General features: G+C 35.8%; 1 protein-coding gene across 2 annotated transcripts in view; it reads right to left on the reverse strand.

Annotated features, from left to right (window-relative positions):
* Nucleotides 1-22813, reverse strand: part of eps15l1b (epidermal growth factor receptor pathway substrate 15-like 1b) — a 58154-nt gene extending 35341 nt beyond the window's left edge. Inside the window, exons 1-17 of one of the 2 annotated variants that reach the window (XM_079612879.1) lie at nt 22660-22813; nt 21560-21601; nt 21288-21377; nt 18185-18232; nt 16334-16429; nt 15588-15653; nt 15349-15474; nt 12642-12701; nt 9879-10151; nt 7849-8009; nt 5667-5823; nt 4520-4582; nt 3898-3974; nt 3048-3120; nt 2146-2307; nt 413-610; nt 110-259 (exon numbers count right to left, since the gene is read on the reverse strand). In XM_079612879.1, the coding sequence (XP_079469005.1) occupies nt 110-259; nt 413-610; nt 2146-2307; nt 3048-3120; nt 3898-3974; nt 4520-4582; nt 5667-5823; nt 7849-8009; nt 9879-10151; nt 12642-12701; nt 15349-15474; nt 15588-15653; nt 16334-16429; nt 18185-18232; nt 21288-21377; nt 21560-21601; nt 22660-22686 (1869 nt within the window). In that variant the 5' untranslated portion in view covers nt 22687-22813. The remainder of the gene's footprint in view (nt 1-109; nt 260-412; nt 611-2145; nt 2308-3047; nt 3121-3897; nt 3975-4519; nt 4583-5666; nt 5824-7848; nt 8010-9878; nt 10152-12641; nt 12702-15348; nt 15475-15587; nt 15654-16333; nt 16430-18184; nt 18233-21287; nt 21378-21559; nt 21602-22659) is intronic. The other variant, XM_079612878.1, reaches the window with a different exon arrangement.
* Nucleotides 22814-23672: the final 859 nt, after the last annotated feature.

Below are 23672 nucleotides of genomic sequence, written 5' to 3' on the forward strand. Positions count from 1 at the left end.
GTTTTGCTCAAGACCACCAATCTATAGCTGAGGCAACCTTGAAAGTTCATGTGCACTTTAAAATGACAACATGATCGAGAGATTTCTGAAGGGTGCCGTGACTCCTGACCTTAGCATCGGTGCTGGAGCTTTCCTCAGCGATGAGCTGGTCCAGTTCGGCCAGGCTGATCTTGCTGTCGCTGAGAGCTGTGCTGTAGCGCTCGATAGTCTTATTAAGCTCCCGCTGGGTGTCCTGTATCCCGCCGAGCTCACTGCGTGTCTGAGGGAACAAGATCACAATAGAAACGTCACTTTACAAGTGTAGACATGCTCTTATTCATGCAAAAGCATGAAGGAAATTCCGGCCACGAGCCGATCGATCAGTGCATCTCTAGAGGTTTTAATTTCGGTGCATCACTAGTTGTTTTGTGACCTGGTCCATCTCGTCCTGCGATGTTTTGAGCAGTTTGAGGATGCTGTCGAGCTTGGCTTTTCCAGCACGCAGACTCTCATCCAGACGCTGCTCCTCTTGTTCCAGACAGTACAGGTCCGTCTTCGTTCTGCTCATCTCCTTCTCCTGCGTCTGCACGTCTGACTCCTGAGAGAAGATCTGAGTCTGCATAGATGTGATCTACACACACACACACAAACAGAACAACAAAAAAAGAAGATGGCAATTATTCAGTCATTTATATAAAAGAATCATCATGCATGTTTCAGATCAGTCAGACTTCAGCATAAAATGTGGTTCACGTCACGGATTATTCTGATCATAAACTGACATTAAAGTCATACAGTATACATTTGAGAATATTAGTTACATTAGATAACGTTAACAATGAACAATACTGCAGCGTTTAATTATCTTTGTTAATGTTAATTTCAACATTTAATAATACATTCTTACATTCAAAAGTAACATTACTTATTGCACTGTTAACTACCATCAATGGACATCAACAAAGTTTAATGAATGCTCGTCTAAAACACACAGGTGAAACTAATATATTATATAGACTCATTACATGCAAAGTGAGATATTTCAAGCCTTTATTTGTTATAATTTTGATGATTATTACAGCTTATGAAAACCCCAAATTCAAAATTAGAATATTGTGAAAAGGTTTTCATAAGCTGTAAGCCATAATCATCAAAATTATAACAAATAAAGGCTTGAAATATCTCACTTTGCATGTAATGAGTCTATATAATATATTAGTTTCACCTTTTAAGTTAAATTACTGAAATAAATTAACTTTTGCACCATATTCTAACTTTTCCAGTTTCACCTGTATTGTTTATTGTTATTTCATGTTAGCAATTGGATTAACTAATGTAACAAATGAGACCTTGTTGTGAAGTGTTACCATTATTTATATAGTGCTTTAGATTGTTTCAATACAGCTTCACAGTAATAAACAGGGAAATAACAGAATCAATGATGCAAACTTCATCAAATATGAGACCAATTCAAATTCTTCAATAAAGCAGATTTAAAAAGACAACTGTATAAGGTTAATCAATTAAGAAACAAGTTCAATTGAGTTATAAGCAGCTCTACAGAAGACAATATTATTCAGCTCAATTCAGTTCGACGTTGGTTCAATTTAGTTCGATAACGGTGTCAAATTTAATCAATTGTGACTCTGGACCACAAAACCAGTCACATGGGTAAAAAAATTTAAATTGAGATTTATACATCACATGAAAGCTGAATAAATAAGCTTTCCATTGATGTGTGGTTTGTTATGATAGGACAATATTCGGTCGAGACACAACTATTGAAAATCTGGAATCTGAGGGAGCAAAAAAATGTAAACATTGAGAAAATCTCCTTTAAAGTTGTGCATTTATGTTCACGATTGTGCTGCATTCACTCACAAAAATACATGTTTTATATATTTACGGTAGGAAATGAACTAAATATCTTCATGGAACATGATCTTCACTTAATATCCTAATGATATTAGGATGTTGGCTATTGCCACAGATATACCCGTGCGTCATGTGACTGGTTTTGTAATCCAGGGTCACAATTATGAATCAGATTTTATTGAGCTATACAAAATGCAACATTTGAATTTGTATTATATCAAATCATCAGCTCTACAGTAGGCATCTGCCAGCAGACATTTCTATCTCAACTCAAATCAAAGTGAGACTCACCTTAGCGTTCTCCTCCTGCCATTTGCTCTTGGTCTCGTCCAGTGTTGTTTCCAGCTTGGCTCTCTGTTGCTCCATATCACTGAGTCGATCCTGAGCGTCCCGTTTCTGGTGCTCCAAGTCCTGCAGACCCACATTTTCACGCTCCAGGTCTCTCTGCACCTCCTGCACAGAAACATTATTATATCCAGCTTATTTTTAACGTAAGAGCAGATGGTGTAATTTGTAACTTGAATGTACAAGGCTTATGGTGTCACTGACGGCATTTGTTATCCTATCATTTTAATATTTGTGACCCTGGACCACAATTTTTATAACTTGAGACTTATACATCTGAATAAATAAGCTTTCCATTGATGTATGGTTTGTTTGTTAGGATAGGACAGTATTTGAGATACAACTATTAGAAAATCTGGAGGTGCAAAAAAATGTAAACATTGAGAAAACCTCCTTTAAAGTTGTGCATTTATGTTCACGATTGTGCTGCATTCACTCACAAAAATATTTTTTATATATATTTACGGTAGGATATTTACTAAATATCTTCATGGAACATGATCTTTACTTAATATCCTCATGATTTTTAGAATAAAAGAAATCTATATTTTTTCTAAAGCATTTATTGATTTCAGTTAATGTTAATTTCAACATTTCCTAATAATCTATTAAATTCAAAAGTTTATATTTAATGGATCTGATGAACTAACAATGAACAGCTGTATTTTTTATTAACCAACGTTAATAAAGATAAATAAATACTGTTACAAATTGCTCATTGTTACTCAATGTTAGTTAAAGCATTAACTAATGGGACCTTATTACAAAGTGTTACCATAAAAGATTACCACTGGAATAATAATAATAATAATAATAATAATATAATATAACGAACAGATCAACCTCACCTGGACGTCACCGTTCTTCTGTCGCAGGACTTCCTCTTTCTGTCTGATTTCTGTCTCTAACATGCGTTTCTCACTATGAAGCAAGCAACGCACAAAAAACAGAAAAGAATATAAAATGAGTAAAGAGCAAAAATAGTAAATAATAATTATAATATAACGTAACACTTTAGTGTAGGGTCCAATTCTCACTATTAACTGGTTGCTTATGCATATTACTAGGATATTGACTGTTTATTAGTACTAATAAAGCACATATTAATGCCTTATTCTGAATGACTATATTCTACTTCCCTTAATCCTCCCCGATACCTAAACTTAACAACCTCTAAACTAACTATCAATAAGCAGTAAATAAAGCAGTACGGGCAAAGCTGTAGTTAATAGTGAGAATTGGACGCTAATCTATATTGTGACCTAATATGAATATTATTATTATATAATAAGTAATTGGCAGAATGCAATATACTATACAAAATTTGTATATGGTGCAAAAGTTAATTTATTTCAGTAATTCAACTTAAAAGGTGAAACTAATATATTATATAGACTCATTACATGCAAAGTGAGATATTTCAAGCCTTTATTAGTTATAATTTTGATGATTATGGCTTATAGATATGAAAACCTTTACATAATATTCTAATTTTGAAGCTGTCGTCATAATCATCAAAATTATAACAAATAAAGGCTTGAAATATCTCACTTTGCATGTAATGAGTCTATATAATATATTAGTTTCACCTTTTAAGTTGAATTACTGAAAATAAATTAACTTTTGTACGATATTCAAATTTTTCGAGTTTTACATGTACATCTTTATATCTCTTTTAATTCATCTATAAACTCTGACCTCTGCAGCTGGGAGATTTCCTGGTTGATGTCAATGATTCCCGTCAGCTCAACCAACCCAACAGAACTGCTGCTGTCCTGGAAAAATCACGTTGTGTGTTATTTAGAGTATGACTGTATATTAATATTATGCAGTGTTCATCTATGAACACTAGGTGGCGTTCTCGTTGCCTGAACATAAAGACAGACTTCATAGCAACAACCAAAATGGACTTTCTTAATAATTTTTTTGAGTCTTACTGTAAATGATTTGTCAGTGCATGTGACTTTAAAGAAAATTAAGAAGTGTTTGCATAATATTTCATTGTAATGTTTTAATTTCTGATGATGTAACCAAGGCAAATAATATTAGCCAATAATATTATAGCCCACTTTTCATGATTAAATATATTAATTGTGTATTTTTGCTTTGATTAATGAGCCGGTATAAAGTTGACAGAAAGGTAGAGAGAGAGGAAGATTGGGATTGAGAAATGCAATTGAACCTGCAAATGTGTGTATGGTGTGTGAAGTCAACCCAGATTGTCAAAAGGAAGTTAAGAACACAATTTATTCTCACAGTGGTTCATGGATGTCAATCAATGAAGCTTCTGCCTACAGGAAACACATCACACATCACTTACCCTGCTCATACTCGACAACGGGGTCAATTCGGACATGAATGACGGTGTGAATCCAGAGAGAATCTGGATCAAGTTACAAATAAAAAATTAAATAATCAGATAAAAGTACCTTTCATTTCTAAGGGCCTGTTCACATATTCACATACTGTTCGCGCTCAAGTTCGTTATTTCAAATGTAGGCGCGCGGTATGCACTCTCATATTGGAAGCGACGCGTTCGCGGTGCGATGTGCTTGTTTTTCCAAGCGTGTCCGCGCCGCATCGAGATAAAAACATCTCAACTTTTCAGAATGCCGCAAGCACACCGTAGGTCAGAGCGCAGCTGATGGTTGCTTAGCAACGACAGACGCCTCCGGAGCGCAACCACCCTAGTGCTTTGGAAAAAAGGAGAACGCCTAGCGGTTTCTACGCGTTTTTAGGCACGATATGTGAACAGGCCCTAAAGCATTGTATAAACTGGATTATCAAAAATATGCATTACCACATGTTATCTAATAAATGAAACATTGGTAACTAAATTAACTTCTGTCAGAATTTATTAATCTTAGTTCATGTTAATTTTACATGTTGCATCTGTTCACGTTAGTTAAAGGTTGTGTAGGTAAGAAATTGTCTAAATAACTTTTTTTTCAAATTGGCTTAAACTGTCTTTATATACCAAATACATAATTAAAATGTAAGTACTTTGAAAAAGAGAGTATACAAATTTAGTGACTATAGTGTATTTAATCTTCAAAAAACACAGCTCATTAATTCCTACCGGGACGAAACAAGTGATTGGCTTGCGCGACTGTCACTCTCCGTCGCCATGACTACCGCCGCTATTACTGGCTCCGCCCACGTGCGCGCAGTCGCGCACCCGTTTTTAGGTGGGAGTGAATGGAATTAATGAGCTGTGTTTATTGAAGATTAAATACACTAGAGTCACTCAGTTTTTTATACTCTCTATTTCAGAGTACTTGCATTTTATTATGTATTGGTATATAAAGACAGTTTAAACAAATTTGAATAAAAGTTTTTTTAGACAATTCTGATCTACCCTACCTTTAAATGCACCAATCAGATATGCACAATAATCGGATTTGGACTGACAGTCTGAACGTAGCTGCTATGCATGCAACGTGAGAGGATGCATGTGGTCCACTCACAGGTGAGCTGGCGACCCCTCTCTCTGACGGTGGGATCATGTCAGGGGTCAGACTCTGAGGAGGGTCCACTCCTTTAACTTTCTCCTGAATCAGGTGCATCGCCAGACAGAACTGCTCTTTGGTGAGTTTGCCGGTACGCTGAGTGTCCGCCAGCGACCTGAAGACCAAAACAACAGACAACAACGTTATGCTTCAATGAACACATGCATGAAAGATAGATAATGTGCAACATATCATAAATCTTACTGCTGTTGGACTAATGAAAGAACACAAAAGCTTCATTTTGCAAGCACTAGCATCAAAATGACGGGTGTGAAATCTCCCCCGGATCAAACTGAACAAAGGTTTGGTTCGTTTCTAGTGTGAAAGCATTTTCTATATGGTTCGGACTTTCAGAGCATTTACAGGAAGTCCCGGTTAGGGCTGTCACGATAACTACTTTTTGTTGTGCGATATATTGCACCAAAATTAATTGCACGATAAACCATATTATTGTCATTTTCAGACCATTTTATGCCACTGATTACATTATGACAATATAATAGCATAATAATGCAAGTACACTCTTTCGAAAAACAAAGAATGTGAAAAATATATCCAAAATAAATTAAACAAATAAATAATAAATACACTTTTGTTAACAAAAAAGTGCAAGATACAAGAACTAGAACTCTAAACAAAGTTAACTAAAACAAAGTAACATGTTTAACAAAGTCAGTTTAAAGTGTCTCACACACACACACACACAGATCATCAACAGGCCATTTCTGATGCCAGATCCGGATTTTAATTGTTAGGCAGATTCCGAGAGGAACACCAACATGTTTACCTTGTGGCGCTTAAGGCCGGATCTTTCTTGGGTAACAATGTTACCAGCTGTGGTGGGATGGTTATGTTTTAGGTGAGATTTTAGGTTAGTTGTGTTGCCTCTTTTCGTTGCAGCCGCTTTAAAAACAGAGTCGACATACCGGCTCGTTCACGTTAATTGGCTCTCCTCTCTCATTCGGCTTAAAGCCAAAATGTTCCCACACCGGAGCTGCTGAAGATTGCGGCTTTGAAACAAAGTCCATGTTGGACTTTTTCTTACTAACTGCCTGTAGATGTAGATGCCTGGGCGGCAGTGGCTCAGTGGTTCATGTAGATTGGCTACAAACCGGAAGGTTGGTGGTTCAATCCCCGGTTCCACCTGACCAAGTGTCGAGGTGTCCTTGAGCAAGACACCTAACCCCAGCTGCTCCCGACGAGCTGGATCGCCTTGCATGGCTGACACCGCCGTCGGTGTATGAATGAGTGAGTGAATGGGTGAATGTGAGGCAATATTGTAAAGCGCTTTGGAGGCCATTGGGTCTGTCAAAGCGCTATATAAATGCAGTCCATTTACCATTTACCATGTCACGAAACAGAACACTTTATAACACAGTGGGTTCACGCCTTCCTTTCACCTGTCAGTGTCCGCTCTGTGTGTGTGTGTGCGTGTGTGTGCGTGCGTGGAGACGGAGAGGCTGCCTGAGCCCCGCCTCCAACACATAGAGCAGAGAAGATGACAGCGCAATCGACTAAAATGTTTCTGACATTCATTTTTATGTAAAAATAAATATTTGTATTATTTTTCATTCTAAAAAAAATTATCAGTCGCAATATATTGCAGCACCAAAAATAATCATGCTCATTTCCATATATCGTGCGATAAGTCGATATATTGACTATCGCGACAGGCCTAGTCCCGGTGGCCCCTAGTGCCGGCAACGATCAAATGTTCGCACGACGAGGACGTTCATTTGGCGAATTTTAACTAGCCTCGCGTATAGTTGGTGCTGCAGGCAGTAATGCCGTAATAATACCAGTATAGTGGCAATGATATGCGCCTGTTCATTCATTGTTGTCAAAGTTACCCGCTGAATTGACAACGCTGACGTCAGACGCACGTCCGTTTACAAACCAATCAATGTCGAGATGCAGTCCACATAGATGATGACGACAGGACGCACGCATTTCATGTAAAGTTATTCAGTGCGCTCGCATAATTGCAATGTGAAACCAAACCAAAACTAACCGAATGTATAAAATGCATCAAAACATGAACTTTGGTTCGGACCTTGGTGCAGACTGTGTGAAAACGCCCTTAAAAAGGCTGTGGGTGACTTTACTTAGATTACGATTGCATTTTTCTGTTTAATCTCACCATATGTGTGCCAGGACGCTCTGAGGCAGCCGGGAGTTCATGAAGATATCCTTCACTTCACCTCCTCCAACCGTCCCATCAAAATCAGAGTCTGCCAGATCAAAGATCTCCTCGTACTGCTCTCTGTCATCCGCCGGCACCACCCAGAGATCAGAGGACGGCTGCAAACACATATTTAGGGGACATTTTGAATCACATATGGCTCATATTATTTTTGCAACATGCATTATGTGAATTTTCCATATGCATCTGTGGGTACTAGGAGTGCAACATTATATCGTGTCACAATATATCACAATATGAAATATGCAGCAATATGTATTGTGGATAGTGACAATATGTATTGTGTATGGTTCACCCCAAAAAAAAAATTACCGTGTGAGAAAAATGTACGTTTTCATATTTTAGTGTACTATATATAACATTGAATATAATGTATAATAATGCAATGGGGCAATATTTGTGGGTCTTCATAATGCCAAATGGCTTGTGTTACAAGTAAAAAGTGGCCTACATTATTTTAAATACAGGTGAAACTGGAAAAATTTTAATATGGTGCAAAAGTTCATTTATTTCAGTAATTCAACTTAAAAGGTGAAACTAATATATTATATAGACTCAAAGTGAGATATTTCAAGCCTTTACTTGTTATCATTTTGATGATTATGGTTTACAGCTTATGAAAACCTTTTCACAATATTCTAATTTTACAAACCACATGCACACTCTTGCGCAAATGGCTTGAAGACAAAAACTTCACAGTCCGTAAATCTCAAATGGTTCAATCTTTTATGGTGCCTGGCAGCTGATAAAGTGAAAGTCATTTGAACAGGGTTCGTACAGATACTGTAAAAAAATAATTCAAGCCCTACTTTTTTGTTTTTTTAAGCACTTATCAAACAATATCTTTAGGATTTTTTAAACAAATAAATTACAGATAGATGGTATCCAAAATACAACGCATTTAATAATATATATTAAATACAAAGTTTATAATGGCTATTATTGCTCAATAAATAATATTTTATATGATAATGTTGGCGTACTTCATATCCAGGAACGGTCTGATGGGGGTTTATCAGACGGACTGCAGTGTTAACTTAGCTTGAAAAGACTGTATTCTTGTTTTTGCGGAAAAAAAATTATATATATTGTATTTAAATAAGTAAAGCACTTTTCAAGTACCTCTTAACTGAAACTGGGCGGTGCTTGTTAGTTCCCAGCATGCTTTGCATATGGTTGAATTAAGAGAGAATAAATGTTAAAATGAAGTGTTATTTTATGATTTTTTGAGAAAGTGAGAAAAGGGGAAGACTTGATAGTGTGTAATTGTGTTTCATGTTCAAGTACATTGAAATGATTAAAACCATTTCAATTACAGTGGGTTACCATTGTGGAGAAGAGTGGAGCATTTTGTTTGGCTGTGGACTGATTTGGTTACTTACAACTGCTTTGGTTGAAAGAGCATGTAAATCTTAGCATTTAAGATGCTAATATCCTTCTGCTAGCAAATAGCTAGCTATAGTCTATCAATTTAATCATGTGTCACTAAAATAAATAAAATATTAATGGATGAATGAAAATAAAAAAAAACTTGAATTATGTCAGTAAACCTTAAAAAATTCACTTTGAGACTACTAAAATTGGGTCGCTTAAAATTACTTAATTCCATGATGTTGAAGTTACATGAACAAATTATGTTTGTTTAACGTAATCCAGTTATGTGGAACCTTAAAAAAGTTAATTAAAGCCAACATATAATTTTTGAGTGTACGAACCCTGTTTGAATGAGAACGTTTGAGAGAATTTTTGGGGGGTTCTGTACACAGGTTTAGTCACTGTGTAACTAACTTACTTACTTGGTGAAAGAACTGTAGGTTGTTTATCGTTTCTAAATAATGTAGCAAATCATGCCCAATCAAACAAACTTTCACAGTGCATTATTTTGTAGTAAACGTGAAGACTACAGCTCCAGGAGCTGATAAGAATGTGGTTGGACAGGTATTTTGTGTTTGTGCATTGGTGTTCACCTGTGTGTGTGTTTGAGGCTGCGGTGGTGTCGGGGTGGAGCGCTTCATGGAGTTTGATGGAGACAGATTTGAGCTGCTGCCCAGAGGACTCCTGGAAAGCGCCGGCACGGGCCGCAGGGTCTCCATCATGAGGAACGGACTGGAGGGAAGAACAGGAACGGATCCCGGGAGAGCTCCTGGAAACTTCTTACGTTTGGATGGAGGGATGAGAGATGTAGGGAGGGTGGACGGCATAGGCTCCTTCTCTCTGGCTGCATAAACCAGGCGCATCACCTGCAATGAGCAAATCATGTGAATATATAACGCATATATTGAGCTTTTATCCTATAGTTGAGCATTGGAATTTTTCTTTCAGATTTTTCAACAACTGTATATATACATAAGAGAATAATATCCACACTAGGGATGAGTCGCGATCTTCGAATAGTCGAACTGCGCGCGAAATTCGATCATAAAGTAGCTTTTTCGAAAATCTTTATATTTTTGCGCAATTGACCCTTCGCAGGGAACTTGATTGACAGGTGATCTGACCAATCATACTTCGCCATCCGCCATTTTGTCGGACAAAGCAGTCAGGAGAGTTAGTAGATTAACATGGGAGGATTTAAACTTGAGAAGCGGAGTGTACTGACGTCTTTCCGCGGTTAAAACAACATTCCTTCTGATGTTCATTCATGTTTATTTGATGCTATAAATGAACTAGAAGGAAGAGATGATCGGTTCACGAGCAGCTTTAACTGAGGTGACACAGCGATCTGTCACACACATTAAAGAGCCACAAACGGTATTTATTGTTTAAATTTCTTTAAAAAAAAAGACCAAATTTGAAAGGTGAGACTTTGTTTAATATCAAAAGTCTGTGCTGTCCGAGCGGGTGTTCTCCGCGGCTGGACGTTACGCTCACGTCTCCTCCCAGAACACTATTTTTTTTTAACAAGAATATGACATATGCCTATTACGCGTTAAGCTATGAATAGTTTGATTGAAACTAATTTGTTTAAAAAGTAGGCTATTGCCGGTAACAAGGCAGGTTCGCATAAAATCATTATGACATATCCTACCGCATTTATTTTATTTATTATTAACGAGCATCTGGTTTGGGCGATGCACAAACGGACTGTCGTGCTTATTAGTTTTTTCTTCTTCCAATTAGCCTACCACAGGCCTAATATGTAAAAAAAAAAAAAAAAAAAAAAAAACACGAGAACATGTTCCTTGTTCAATTAATAAACAGTTTGTTTGCTGACAAATCGCTAAAGATGAAATTGGCCTCCCTTTCGGTCATTGTGAGTGTGCGTTTTTTTGGGGGGGGTTTTATTAGATTTTCGAACGATATTCGACTTTTGCTCCTCGATTGTCGAATGGCATTTTTGGTAGAAATTCACATCCCTAATCCACACAAATACTTACTCTATAAAGCAAATAATGTAGAGATCGGCTGGTGACCGGAATTCGCCGATTTTCACATGATCGGCCATGACCGACAAAATAAATATGATTTCACACAAAAATAGGGCCCTATAATTTCTGCGATCACGGAATCACAGAATTGGCAAATTAATGCGGAATCTAGTGTTAACGCGGAATTTTACATATTTGGAATGAAATTCTGTAGTACCGGTACCTACTAATAGGCTCCGCTGCTTTCAGTCGCTTCCGTGTGTCATATCGTCATATCATATACAGACACAGAAACTCAAAGGTATTCTCGGCAAACCGTCAAAATAAAAGTTTGTTTTAACTGGAAGAAATTGACAGAAATAATTATATTAGGCTACTGCATGTTATACAGTAGTAATGTGTGCATAGAAGGCTGCTTATTTTTCACTTGATCTTTTTATAAGCAATATACGTTTAAACAGCATGTAGCCTTCAATGCTTATATATATTACTTACTTATGATTACCGTCATAAATTATAAAGTCATTGAATTGAATTTTATTTATTTTTTCAAATAGTTAAATAAAATAGAAAAATAGTTCCAACAGATTTTGCTGTGATAGCGAAATTGGTACCGAGAACCGTAAAAGGTATCGGTATGGACTACTGAAATTTTGGTATCGTGACATCCATAATAATAAATAAATTTAAGGTCATTCCTATTTTATTTGTGTTAATCATTAATCATTAACATTAAAATCACACTCTTTTTACGACTAAAATAACAGTAAAGGGTAAAAAAAAAAAATGAATTCCCAAAAATTAAAACGGAAAAAAAGGAATTTGCAAAAATTAAAACGGAAAAAACTGAATTTGGGAAAAAATAAAACGGAATTTGGGAACAGATTTTATAGGGCCCTACAAAAAGTGCTTAAATTGTATTATTTGGTTAGGGTAAAAGTAGGCTATATGGTGTTTTATCAAATATAAAAAATTATAGAAAATAAATATTTGTGTGTGCTGTAAAGTGGTTAGAAAAAATGAAATTGGACTCGGCTAAAATCGGCATCGGCAGGTCAAACTCAATGAAAAATCAGAATCGGCATAGAAAATTGTAATCGTAAAATAATGTGATCTCTTTTGCGACACAGAAGTGTCACAGAGAATAATATCCACAAATACTTATTACACTATGATCTCTTTTGAGATATATATTGCACATTGAGCAGTGTGAGTAATATTAAAAATTAGAGTGAGTAAAATAACAGCACCCCTCTCCCCAACTCAAGACACATGATTTGAGAAATCATTCATGTCTGGAGCAAAGTACTAATAATAAAAGCACATAAGGTGGTATTTTGTTTGATGCATCATTTGACTCACCACTGAAAACTCATCTTTATCCAAGTGCCCATCTTTGTCAATGTCACTGAGATCCCAAATCTACAAAACAAAGGAGATACAAAGTTGAAAAAACATTCACTAATATACTAAAGATCTAAACAACATTAAAAAGTGCATCAAATACTAGCATTTTTATATAAAATTTAAAAAAAGTTTGAATTGTTCATTTTTGGAACAAACAATATTTAAAAAAAAATGTTTTAAACATGTACTGTATACACTACCCTTCAAACGTCTGTAAGTTTAAGTTTTACTCCAGTCTTCAGTGTCACATGATCCTTCAGAAATCATTATAATATGCTGATTTGCTGCTCAAGAAACATTTCTGATTATTATCAACGTTGAAAACAGTTTTCGCGGCTTCATTTTTTTTCAGGATTATATGGTGAATAGCAAGTTCAAAATATTTTTTTTTTTTACATTTTTTGTAACATTTTAAATATCTTTACTGCCACTTTCGATCAATTTAATGCCTCCTTGCAGAATAAAATATTATTTTAAAAAAATTTCAATCACAATGACCCCAAACTTTTCAACTTTAGAGTATGTTTTTTAAGTAAAAAGTATATTATTTTTCTAAACAGTTTCCTATTATTTCTACTGGATATTTGGATGTTTATGTGTCTGATTTCACTTGAATCCAATTCTAGATTAAAACTGTAAATGCTGTTTATAAAACTAAACCAACAAAAAAGATAAAACAATGGCCATAATATCAGTAAAAAAGTTTGCGCTGCTTATTTTTTTTTCAGGATTATTTGATGAATAGCAAGTTCAAAATAAAAGCATTTATTTGAAATCTTTTGTCACATTATAAATATCTTTACTGTCACTTTTGATCAATTTAATGCCTCCTTGCAGAATAAAATATAGTTTCTTTAAAGGGATGGTTGATTGCGATTTCACTTTTTTCATTTTAAATAGTGTGTAATGTTGCTGTTGGTGCATGAACAGTATCTGCAAAGTTGCTGCGCTGAAAGCTCAACGTAAGCAGATATATTGTCTTTTAAAAATCAGGAAGTTTTAATGCCTACAAAAACGACTCGAATGGGACTACAACGAGATACTTCCCGGGTTTTATACGTAGCTAACCCATACATTTACATCAACCCTCCCTCCGGAATATGCAAAAAATGGGGCGTGGCCATATTTCTGCGGCTTTGTGGAAGAGGAAGAATTATAGTGGAGAGCTGCAGCCATGCCGTCGAAAGTGTGTTATTTTCACCCAGCTGTCAGGTCTTCGGTGTTCGGGCTTCCTACGGACGCTGTAGTTCGTCAACAATGACTACAATTTCTGTTTTATTATGTTCCTGAAAATTACAATCGTAGCTCTCTGTGCTGCGCATTTTACGGAAGACAGCTTCCAGAATCTCCACGAATTCAATGCCGGATTAAACAAGAAACTGTTTCTAAAACATGAACCAGTTCCAACTTTAAGCGCAGAGGCAGCCGTTGTTGGGCCACAACCTGTAAGTAAGACTTAATAATTTTAAATGTTTGCATGTATAATTTCAGACGTAATTGTTTTAGTTTTATCAGGGACGTAAACAAATGCCAGCGCTCGCGTTATAGCCACTTAGTTATGCTATTTCGTGTGTCTATGACAAACGCGTACAAACATTTTGAACCTGCAATTTGTAATTATGTACTAATTTTGTAAATGTATTTTCCATGTATAGTTTATGAAGTAATTTTTCGATTTGATCAAGAACGTAAACCAATGCCAAAGCTGTTTGTTTATAGTAGCCAGTTAGTTCGATGCTATTTTGTGTATAAGACAAACGTGTAAAGTAAAAAAATATATATATGTAATCGCAACAGCAAACTTCAGCTGCGGTGTTACTCAGTCATTTATTCAGTTATATTAAATGTTTAATCAGGAGAAAACCGTATCTCAAAAGCTAACAAGTGTCAGCAGTGGCATTTTCAAGTAACAGCGTATCGAAATTATTATATAATAATAGTAGAATAGAATAGAATAGAATACTAATAATAAAAAAAATTTACCATTCAGAAACGTTTTGTAAGAGCCGTGTTTGGGGAGGTTCTGCTTGACTCTTCATTGCCGCTTTCTGGGTCTGATTCTGGCTCAAACTGACGGCAGTATTGACACCATTATTTACATTTGACCGGAGCACATGCAACTTTCGCCCGTAAAGGTGATGGGCGTGAAGTTTCCGGACAACGTGCACTGCGCAGTTTAGCCAATTACAACGCACCGGCCCAACTAACCAATCTGAGCCCATGCCTGTGTCTGAGGGAGTGGTTTCATAGAATCAGGAAGTCAACCGGTCGTTCAAATGACAGAGGAGAAAGCGGCTTGCAATAAAGGTCAAATTTATGAAAAATAAGGCTTAAAAAAAAAAAAAAAAACGAAGACATGTTATATTGCACCCCATAAATACAATCATGCAAAGAAAAAAAGCAGTAAACCACCCCTTTAAAAATAAAAAATAAAGTGACCCCTAACTTTTCAACTTTAGTTTGTTTTAAAGTAAAAAGTACATTATATTTCTAAAGTTACCCATCATTTCTACTTGATATTTGGATTTTTGTGTGCCTGATTTCACTTGAATCCAACTGTAAATGCCATATATAAAACAAAATATCAGTAAAAATGTATATTCTATTGGTCTAAAATGTCTATAACAGTGCAGGCCTATTACAATGTAATGCAGACATTCACCTTTCCAAGCACATCGAGAGGCAGGTTTGAGTTCATGAGGATTGGTTTCACTTTATCACCTGACAGCAACCCACCAATTGGACACAGACTCTCAAATATCCCATCATACTTTGCTTTATCTTCCGGCTGGTGAAGCCAAACACAATGGAAAAGAGACAATGAAGTATTGTGAGAGAATCTGAGACCGCATTAAATGAGTTTTCAATCACAAATGTCATTTTATTCCAGTAATTCTGAACCTTCAGTATCCAGTTGGATTCAGCGACAGAGGTTGTGATGTTCAGGGACGGGCTACCGGTGTCTCTCTGCAAAACACACATTTACATGTATTGATTTAGATGCTTTTATCCAGAACGACTTACAAATCAGCATGCAAACGCATTAACTGCGATTAACTGTCAACATCAGCGAACATATTCAACTGGCCGACAGTGATTCGAGATATTTTAAGGATGTGACGCATTCAGATGTTCAAATGTTCAACACATCTTTCCTATTACACATGCTATTCAGATTAAATCTACAACATGTGACCCTGGACCACAAAACCAGTCACATGGGTCAATTTTATGAAATTGAGATGTATACATCAACTGAAAGCTGAATTAATAAGCTTTCCATTGATGTATGGTTTCTTAGAATAGGACAATATTAGAAAATCTGGAATCTGAGGGTGCATTAAAATCTAAACATTGAGAAAATCTCCTTTAAAGTTGTGCATTTATGTTCACGATTGTGCTGCATTCACTCACAAAAATACATGTTTTATATATTTACGGTAAGAAATTTACATAATATCTTCATGGAACATGATCTTTACTTAATATCCTCATGATTTTTGGCATAAAAGAAAAATCTATAATTTTGACCCATACAATGTATTGTTGGCTATTGCCACAGATTTGTGTGACTGGTTTTGTGATCCAGGGTCTCATTATGTGGATCACTGAATTTAATTTCAGATATCCAAAGTGGCAATACTCACAAATTTAGGGATGGGTGTGTTCTGGCTTAGACTGTTTAGACTGACATCACTTCCTCCTTGAGCAGAAGCCACCAGCCTCAGTGCAGTAAAGAAACCCTGAATAGAGACTGCAGTTAAACTCAAAACAACACAAATCCACTGCATTCATACAGATAGCTTTAAAATTAATAACTAAAAATTAAGGCAGAGCCTTAGAAATTTTTTGATGTGAATGTATTTGTTAAAAATGTAAATAACTAATAACTTTGTCCATTACAGCCAGCTTGTGATGTTGTTGTTTTTTAATTCAGCTAATGTTTCCATTTCTATAGCTGACATATTGAACAATGTTCCTGCCTTATACAGATGAAACTCGAAAAATAATAATATGGTGCAAAAGTTAATTTATTTCAGTAATTCAACTTAAAAGGTGAAACTAATATATTATATAGACTCATTACATGCAAAGTGAGATATTTCAAGCCTTTATTTGTTAAAATTTTGATGATTATGGCTTACAGCTTATGAAAACCTTTTCACAATATTCTAATTTTGAATTTGGGGTTTTCATAAACTGTAAGCCATAATGTTCCGGACCAAATGAACAAACAGAACTACAAGTGTGAACACACCCTAAGACTCCAAACAAGAGAGCTGATATTATTATGACGGCAAAGTAGGGATGCATAACGATTAGGGGTGTAACGGTACGCAAAAATCACGGTTCGGTACATACCTCGGTTTTAAAGTCACGGTTCGGTTCATTTTCGGTACAGTAAGGGAAAGAAATGCAAATCATTAAACTGCTGGTTGTTTACTATAAACTTTTTTTTAACAATTTGTTTACACTCTTTTAAACACACTTTTTTAATAAAATATAGGCTAATAAATAGAAAATATATAAAATAAAAAAAGAATAAGAAATAAAATACTGCTGCAAAGTTCTCCACTAAATAAAATACTCTCAAACCAATATTGGCCATGACGTGCCGTGTATGTGGTGATCTTTATTTATGCGATATTTATGTCCGAGCCCGACCCGAGTTAAAATCCTATTTTTTTTTCTCATACTAATAACACATGTACGTTTGTTTGTGTGGAAAGCCCGCTTTTAACAGAAAGGCATTCGTAAATGTCCACAGATGAGTGCATCAGCGCGCACGGAGCTACAAGCGCTCTTAACACAGGCGCGTGTGCACGTGTTTCGTTGTCACAGCAACATAAACAAATTTCCGCACACAGGAAGACAGATGTGATGGTAATATTTTACATGTATTTGAATCACAAAAACGATTAATCAGATTTAATCTGTGCAACGCGGAGACTTCCGACACTTAATATGTTCGTGTGGAAACTCGGAATTGACGTATGTTCCGCACACAAAACTAGCCTAATTTACGTGAATGATTGCATTCGGTACACATGTGCACCGTACCGAAAGTGCTGTACCGAAACGGTCCGGTACGAATACATGTACCGTTACACCCCTAATAACGATTAATCGCAATTAATCGTTTGCAGAATAAAAGTTTTTGTTTACATCATATATGTGTGTGTACTGTGTAAAATAATTCTGTATTTATAAATACACGCATGTATATATTTAAAAAATATTTACATGTTTATATACATTTTTATATTTAAATATATTTTATATTATATATAATTATAAATACTTAATATATAAATAGATTTCTTTCTGAAAATGATACATGCATGTTTGTATATTTATATATACATAATTATTATACACAGTACACACACATATATGATGTAAACAAAAACTTTTATTCTGCAAACGATTAATTGCGATTAATCGTTATGCATCCCTACGGCAAAGGTTATTTTTTGACATGAATCAATGGTATTTACCTTTTTATCCAAGTAACCTTTTCTCTCAGGATCTGACAGATCCCAGATCTGCAAAGAAAGGCAAAAGACACACAGTCATTTCCTACCAATAGTTCAAGCGCTGCATCTCAAGGCTTTCACAGGGTTCCCACACCTTGGGTTAAAGGGTTAGTTCACCCAAAAATGAAAATAATGTCATTAATGACTCACCCTCATGTCGTTCTAAGCCCGTAAGACCTCCGTTCATCTTCAGAACACAGTTTAAGATATTTTAGATTTAGTCCGAGAGATTTCTGTCCCTCCATTGAAGCTGTATATACAGTATACTGTCCATGTCCATAAAGGTAATATAAACATCATCACAGTAGTCCATGTGACATCAGTGGGTTAGTTAGAAGTTTTTGAAGCATCGAAAATACTTTTTGGTCCAAAAATAACACAAAATAAGACTTTATTCAGCATTGTATTCTCTCCCGGGTCTGTTGTGAATCTGCGTTCAGGACTCCGCAGTGATGCTGCTGACGTAAGACGCTGATGACGTGTTATCTGGTGCGCCCGAGCTTCGTTTACAGTCTGAGGGAGACGCACGCTATATTCAAGCTATTCTACATTGTTTGCGTGGATATAATTTTTTTAATGGTGCGTAAATGTGCATGTCGCGGATGAGACGCTTTTACAGCGTGCGTTTCCCTCAGTTTATAAATGAAGCTCGGGCGCACCAGATAACACGTCATCAGCGTCTTACGCCATCAGCGTAACTGTGAAGGATTGACAACAGACCCGGGAGAGAATACAATGCTGAATAAAGTCTTATTTTGTTATTTTTGGACCAAAACGTATTTTCGATGCTTCAAAAACTTCTAACTAACCCACTGATGTCACATGGACTACTGTGATGATGTTTATATTACCTTTATGGACATGGACAGTATACCGTATATACAGTTTCAATGGAGGGACAGAAATCTCTCGGACTAAATCTAAAATATCTTAAACTGTGTTCTGAAGATGAACGGAGGTCTTACGGGCTTAGAACGACATGAGGGTGAGTCATTAATGACATTATTTTCATTTTTGGGTGAACTAACCCTTTAAAATTCACACCTTGGTTAAATTCAAAGACCTTTCAAGGACTTTCCAGGTCCAACACCCTCAAATTCAAGGACTTAACGTGGGGACACATTTCAAGTGAGAGCAAGGTTACATCGTGTTACCGTTTTCATGTGGTAGCACTATTAGAATAGATCACTGAATCGGATTAGACCGTTAGCATCTCTCTCAAAAAAATTATCAAAGAGTTTCGATATTTTTCCTATTTAAACCTTGACTCTTCTGTAGTTACATCGTGTGCTAAGACCGACAGAAAATGAAAAGTTGTGATTTTCTAGGCCGATATGGCTAGGAACTATCCTCTCATTCCTGCGTAGTAATCAAGGAACTGTGCGCAATGATATCACGCAGCGCCTGAAAATAGTCCCCAGCTCGGTAACTTCCAACGTGACCGGCACTAAGTTTGTGTTTGCGCTGTGTAATATCATTGCGCTGCTGGTACGGCATTGAGTTCCTTGATTACTACGTAGGAATGAAAGAATAGTTCCTAGTCATATCGGCAACTTCTCAAAATTTCTCAAAATCACAACTTTTCATTTTCTGTCGGTCTTAGTACACGATAGCCTGGGTTTCCCCAGACTGCCTTTGCGCAGCGCGATTTTATTCTCGCTGAAAGGCAGTCTGGAAACCATGGACCTGATTTTCGCCTCGTTTAGGGAACAAATCACAGAACGGGGAGGGAGCAGCAAGACGATGACGACATCTTTGCGACACAACTAAGCAGTTTGTTTATATCGGTTAATATCTATGGAGTCAACATGGCAGCAGACGCAAAGCTACCTTTTGATGCAGCCTTAGATATTGTTCTAAGTAGTTTAGATCGCAATTTTATTTAGAAAAAAAGAGCAGCGTTTGGCGTTAAACCATTTCTCTACATACGTCATCTGGTATAATGGAAACGATTGGCTATGAGCTACGTACAGGCGCATTTGATAGACATTCTTAGCACCCAATAAACGGCGCCGGCGCATTCGTAGACCACGCCTCAAATACGAGAAAATGAACATGTGGTTCCCAGACCCAAGTCTCAATGAGAATTGGGTCTGGCGTTAGCCAGGCTAAGTACACGATGTAACTACAGAAGAATCAAGTTTTAAATAGGAAAAATATCAAAACAGAGAGATGCTAACGGTCTAATCAGAGTCAATGATCTATGCTAAGCTATGCTAAAAGTGCCGCCAGACCCGGAGATCGGCTAAATGGATTCGAAAACGGTAACCGGTTAACTCTAGGGGAGATGAAAAATGTTGGGAAAATGAGTGTTCCTTTAAAGGTTGGGTAGGTAAGAATTGTCTAAAGAACTTTCTTTCAAATTGGCTTAAACTGTCTTTATATACCAATACATAATTAAAATGTAAGTACTTTGAAAAAGAGAGTATAAAAATTGAGTGACTCTAGTGTATTTAATCTTCAAAAAACACAGCTAATTAATTCCTACCGGGACGAAACAAGTGATTGGCTTGCGCGACTGTCACTCTCCGTCGTCATGACTACCGCCGCCATTACTGGCTCCGCCCACGTGCGCGCAGTCGCGCACCCGTTTTTAGGTGGGAGTGAATGGAATTAATGAGCTGTGTTTATTGAAGATTATATACACTAGAGTCACTCAATTTTTATACTCTCTTTTTCAAAGTACTTGCATTTTAATTATGTATTGGTATATAAAGACAGTTTAAACAAATTTGAATAAAAGTTTTTTTAGACAATTCTGACCTACCCTACCTTTAAGTAACGCGTAAACACGCATAACTAATGTAAATCAAGCAAGCTAGTGTGCATAGGCCACGAAGTGTTGGCGATATAACACATTAGCGGACCGGAGGGAATAAGAAAACTTCTTGCACAAAAAAAATTCAAGCACTTTCAATGACCTGTATCTATGCATGTTTATTTAAAAAAAACTTTCCAGGGCCTTGACTTTTTTTTTTTTTCAGATTCACAAATTTTCAAGGATTTCAAGGACGCGTGGAAACCCTGTTTTCAGATGTTCAGAGATGTGATTATTCTCTCTCACCTGACCCAATGTGCTGTCTGCAAGACCCGATTTCTTCAAGAACTGAGCGGCATCTGCAGCGCCCACTTTCCCAGTGTTTCCTGGATCCACCTAAAACACAACAGTGTCAGGAAAAATAAAGATGAACAACAACACATTATCAATATCAGCCAATATATTCATATTATACGGATTACGCACATAATATATCAAGGCTTTATTGATTACATTTTTAAACAGCATTTGTAATTTCTATACATGTTCTCCCTTCAGGAAGTAAAAGTTGAATTTACCTGTCTGTATAAGCTCTCATATGTAGGGTTTCCACTTGATAGCTGCATAAATATGAATGGAAAATTAATAATAGGAAAAGAACAGTAAAATTATAAAACACATTACAATAAGGTTTTATTATTAACTAACAATGAAAATACTTCTAAAGCCGTTATTATTAATCTTAGTTAATGTTAATTTCCAATGTTTAATTAAAAATCAAATGTTGTATCTGTTAATATTATTTAATGGACCTGAGCTAACATGAACTAACAATGAACAGCTTAATAAATACTGTATGTAATAAATGTTTTGCTTATTAGTTAATGCATTAACTAATGTTAAATAATGAGAAAAGTGTTGGTAAAGCGTTACTAATATAATGAACTTGCCAGTTTGTGTGAACAGCATAAAGCTTGTCAAAAACATGTTTGGGTCATAGAAAAAAAATATATATATATATATTATTTTCATTAAAAAAAAAAATCTGCATATTTACCCTCATCCTAAAGTTTAACTATCACTTTGGTTTGCAATTGTTATTATTCATGTTGATATTGGTCAATAGATTACAGTCATATGATTTTTTCAGAAAATCGCTGGATGTATAAATTATATATGATTAATGGAAGGGGCATTGATGACGTCACATAATGAAAACCGGTTTCTCTCTTTAAAGAAAGTGTAAACAACCGGACTGCTGACATAAAACATAAGACTTCAGTTTCTGAACAAAATTCACTGCTGTCACTGACATAAATCAAATGTTAATCATATAAACTGATCAGTTTCGTATCAGTTTCGTGGGTGTTACAGCTGTCAAGACATAAAGCAAGTCAAAAAGTTGCAAAACAGCGTCCTTGAAAGCGAAAATCGGTCAGTAGTCAATTCCTGGACGTCGATAAAATATATTACTTGACAAAATTGAAAAGAATAAATAAGAAATATTTGCTAACAACAATCGATTACCGCGCGCGTTTCACATGAGAAACCAGCGTTGATGCGTTTATGCTTAAACTAGACGTAACAGCCTTTTATACAACCAGAGGACATAAGTTAGAAAAATTCTCTGCAAATTAATTTTACAATTTTGATTCTAATCAACTTTTAAAGTCATTACCTGACTGAGTGGAGTGAGCGCCGCCATATTTCCTGATTCACGAGCACGCGCACAGGAGGAGTCTCTCTCGTGAGCGCGTACAGACAATGTCAAATCGTGGAAAAAAAGTTACTAATTGATTAAAGATACTATAATTGATATGACAGTGGTGGTTAATTTTACTAAATGGTATTAACTTTAAATAAATTATGTTGCTCTGAAAAAAAAACGTCTATGTCAAATCTCAGAATGTGGACGAATATGTCAACACAGGTTAAAAAAAAATCAGGTAAGAAGCAACAGAACAGAAAATATATTTTAAAATAATTAATGTAGATTTAAACTATGTTATGGATGTATGTTATGGAAGTTATGGTATGTTATGGAATATGTTATGGAAGTTATGGTATAATATGTTATGGTATGTTATGAGTATGTTATGGAAACTATGTTATGGAAGTTTACAGCTTAAGTTTAGTTTAGTTTAGTTTAGTTTGAAAAAAGTAAAATTCAGTACATGTTTCAGAAATGCTTTACATTAAAAAAATACTGTTATATAATTTGTAATTTGTATAATTTGTCAATAGTAACTGCATGCAACATATGTTACAATGAGAGTGTAAAATAAAGTGTTACCAGAAATACTTCATCCAACCAGTTCACTTCACAGTATTCTGCTGGTAAATGTCTCCATCTTGTGAAACTGTCATGGAAATGCAACACATCTGGGGGAAAAAATTATGTGCTGGCTTGTTTCAACCCAATTTTAGGTCAAATATGGACAAATCCAAACGTTGGGTTAAAATTGTAATAAAAAAAATGTAACCCAACGGCTGGGTTTGTCCATATTTTACCCAGAATTGGGTTGAAACAACCCAGCATTTTTAGGCGTACCTGTTTTGCAATTATGGATATATGTGGCAAAAATAATGCAAGCAACTACCATGTTTATGTATTAGTCTATTACTGCTTATTTTCAGCTTGTGTGCAGTTCAAATGATGAAAAAGGGTTTGAATAATGGTTCGAGACATCT

The sequence above is a fragment of the Phoxinus phoxinus genome (genome assembly GCF_949152265.1).
Source record: "Phoxinus phoxinus genome assembly, chromosome: 5".
NCBI lineage: Eukaryota > Metazoa > Chordata > Actinopteri > Cypriniformes > Leuciscidae > Phoxinus > Phoxinus phoxinus.